We start from the raw sequence: 2,261 nt of genomic DNA, 5'->3' as shown, positions 1-2,261 counted from the left end.
AGCCCATTAAAGTCTTTGTGACCTCAAAAACTCTTGTAGATTTGGTGTACTATACAATCTGTTTAGGTCTACATTATATTAAAATATACGATTTAATATATTTAGTATTTACCAGTTTCAGTAACATTGTGCATTAAACTGGCAATTTCTAAAACAATGCTTTTTTCAGCTTCAGTAGCATTACTATCAACTGCAAATGCTGCTTTTTTGCATCATGGGTCCAACAAGGTTGCTCGGGAAAAATATGGTACTAATGTCTGCTTTTTAACAGATTCAAATCTCTTGGATATGTTAGCCAATACATTTTTTTTAACAAATTGTCCAAGACGTGTTTTGGGATTTTTTCCATTTAATGAAGTTTGAAATCCTATAAATAATTGTAATTTAAATTATTATTCATTAAATAGTATAATACAATTATTTTGTTATGTAATAATATTAGTAAAAAATATATAAAAATAATTGTGAATATATTTCAACAATTACCTCGTATTAGTGGTATAACTTTAGATATTGTTGGATATTGCTCTGCTGATAGTTCTATCGTTATACTATTGAAAGGTTTTAATAGAGGTACCATGTCTTCAATATCATTCCATTCTTCAAAAGTGAGGTTAAGCGGAGCATCATTTAGTGAAATAATTACAACTGTAAGAGGCTCTTTTAATTTCACTAATCTTTCGATCATAAATAGGGTACTATTCCATCTTGTACGGACATCCTGTTTAAGTTTTAAAACTGGTTCATGACCGAGTTGTTTTTGTTTTTCTGATAATAATCTGTTACCGACCTCACTCCGTTTAAAAAACCCAACAATACTCCGACATTTTTTAAAAATGTTCCTAATTTTAGCCGCAAAATTTGTATTGTCTCCTGCTTCTTCATCATCTGTTAGATACAGAGCCTGTTGAACAACTAAATTCAATTTGTGGGCTGTGCATGGCATATGCTGAATGCCCATGTTTCTAATTGCTGACTTAATATTAGCACCCCCATCAGTCACTATCGCAATCACTTTTGAGTAGATATCCCAGATACTCAATTCATTGGTCATAATTTCAGCTAAATATGCACCAGTATGACTTTCTACCAATTTTTTAGTGCATAAAACAATGGTTTTAAGCTGAGTTTGGTCTTTTGGATAAAAATGAGCAGTCATAGTTATGAATGAATCAGTATTCATCGAAGTCCAGATATCTGTGGTAACAGATACGTAATTGGTTTCATTTAATAATGTCTGAACTTGATTTTTAACATTTGCATACATTTGAGGAATGATGGTTCTGCTTAGTGCTCTTCTACTTGGTATTTGGTACCTAAAAAAATTAGTGGAATATTTATTAATATAATTTAAATATGTTTTATAATCGTATTTTTAAGTTTTTAACTATAGTTTAATATGTATAATATTTAGTCAATAATGTCAGTGTCAAAATATTTATAAAAGTATTTGTTATTGTTTTATTGAGTCTTGTGTTTATTATATATTAGATTATTGTCAAGTAGCGTTGCGCGCATGCGCATAAACGTAAAATCGTAAACTTTGGAAGGCTATAACTTCTAAAATAATAGTTTCCGGGAAAAAAATTACACTATCGTTTTAAGCATAAAAAAACAAGTCTTTTGAAAAAAAAAAATTTGAAAATCGTGAGGGGGTTGGTAAAGTAGATTTTAGCCAAGTAGGTCACAGAGTAAAAAAAAAAAAAATAATTATAATAATTCAAGAAGAATAAAAAATATTGCAAAAAACTTTTATTGGATTCCTGGTCTAGAACCTGGGGGGTGTTGCAGGCCGCAACCATATTAAAGACCACTGCACCACACCTAACTGTATGAAGATATTACCAAATTACTTATTTAAGAGACTTGTGAAAAAGCGTTAAACTTCATAGGCCTGTAACTTGAAAACTAAGTCCGAGCCCCAAATTCTGACTTCACTATCGTTTTAAGCATACAAAACTACATAGGTTCAAAAAAAAAAAATTACAAAAAAAAGGGTGTCCGGTAAAGTATAAATATACCCTTTTTTTATTATTTAAAAGCTTAATTGTTCACCTCGTGTACTTATACATCATCACAGTCACCCAATTATTAAATTACATCTGATTTAAAAAGCGACATGCATTGTTTCCCGAACGTACTCCCTCAAAATCCAAACTTGGTGTCTCGAAGGTGTCGCGTTTTTTTATTTGCATTTCAATGTGTGATGTTATTTCTACATTCTTTCCTGAGGTCATCGGTCGGTAGTTGTTGAAATACAT

The 2,261-nt window shown here is 30.7% G+C and overlaps 1 protein-coding gene across 1 annotated transcript; it reads right to left on the bottom strand.

The window, feature by feature from the left end:
* Positions 1–212: 212 nt before the first annotated feature.
* LOC111042317 (zinc finger BED domain-containing protein 1-like) lies at positions 213–2,261 on the bottom strand. Its single transcript, XM_022326887.1, has 3 exons — positions 2,101–2,261; positions 487–1,316; positions 213–367 (listed from the first exon to the last, which is right to left on the bottom strand). Exons 1-3 carry the CDS (start codon positions 2,259–2,261, stop codon positions 213–215), a joined length of 1,146 nt encoding a protein of 381 aa, XP_022182579.1.

This window comes from Myzus persicae, unplaced genomic scaffold (genome assembly GCF_001856785.1).
Source record: "Myzus persicae strain clone G006 unplaced genomic scaffold, MPER_G0061.0, whole genome shotgun sequence".
Classification (NCBI taxonomy): Eukaryota; Metazoa; Arthropoda; class Insecta; order Hemiptera; family Aphididae; genus Myzus; species Myzus persicae.
The sequence above is the reverse complement of the archived record's forward strand: the minus strand, read 5'-3'. Positions and strand labels throughout refer to the sequence as shown.

What these genes read in the sequence shown, in the direction of transcription:
- LOC111042317 (XM_022326887.1), bottom strand. Translation starts at nt 2,261, where the DNA reads ATGTATTTCAACAACTACCGACCGATGACCTCAGGAAAGAATGTAGAA. An exon ending in TGTCGCTTTTTAAATCAGAT is followed by an intron (nt 1,317 to 2,100) that starts GTAATTTAATAA and finishes TAATTTTTTTAG; the next exon opens with GTACCAAATACCAAGTAGAA. An exon ending in AGTTATACCACTAATACGAG is followed by an intron (nt 368 to 486) that starts GTAATTGTTGAA and finishes AATTATTTATAG; the next exon opens with GATTTCAAACTTCATTAAAT.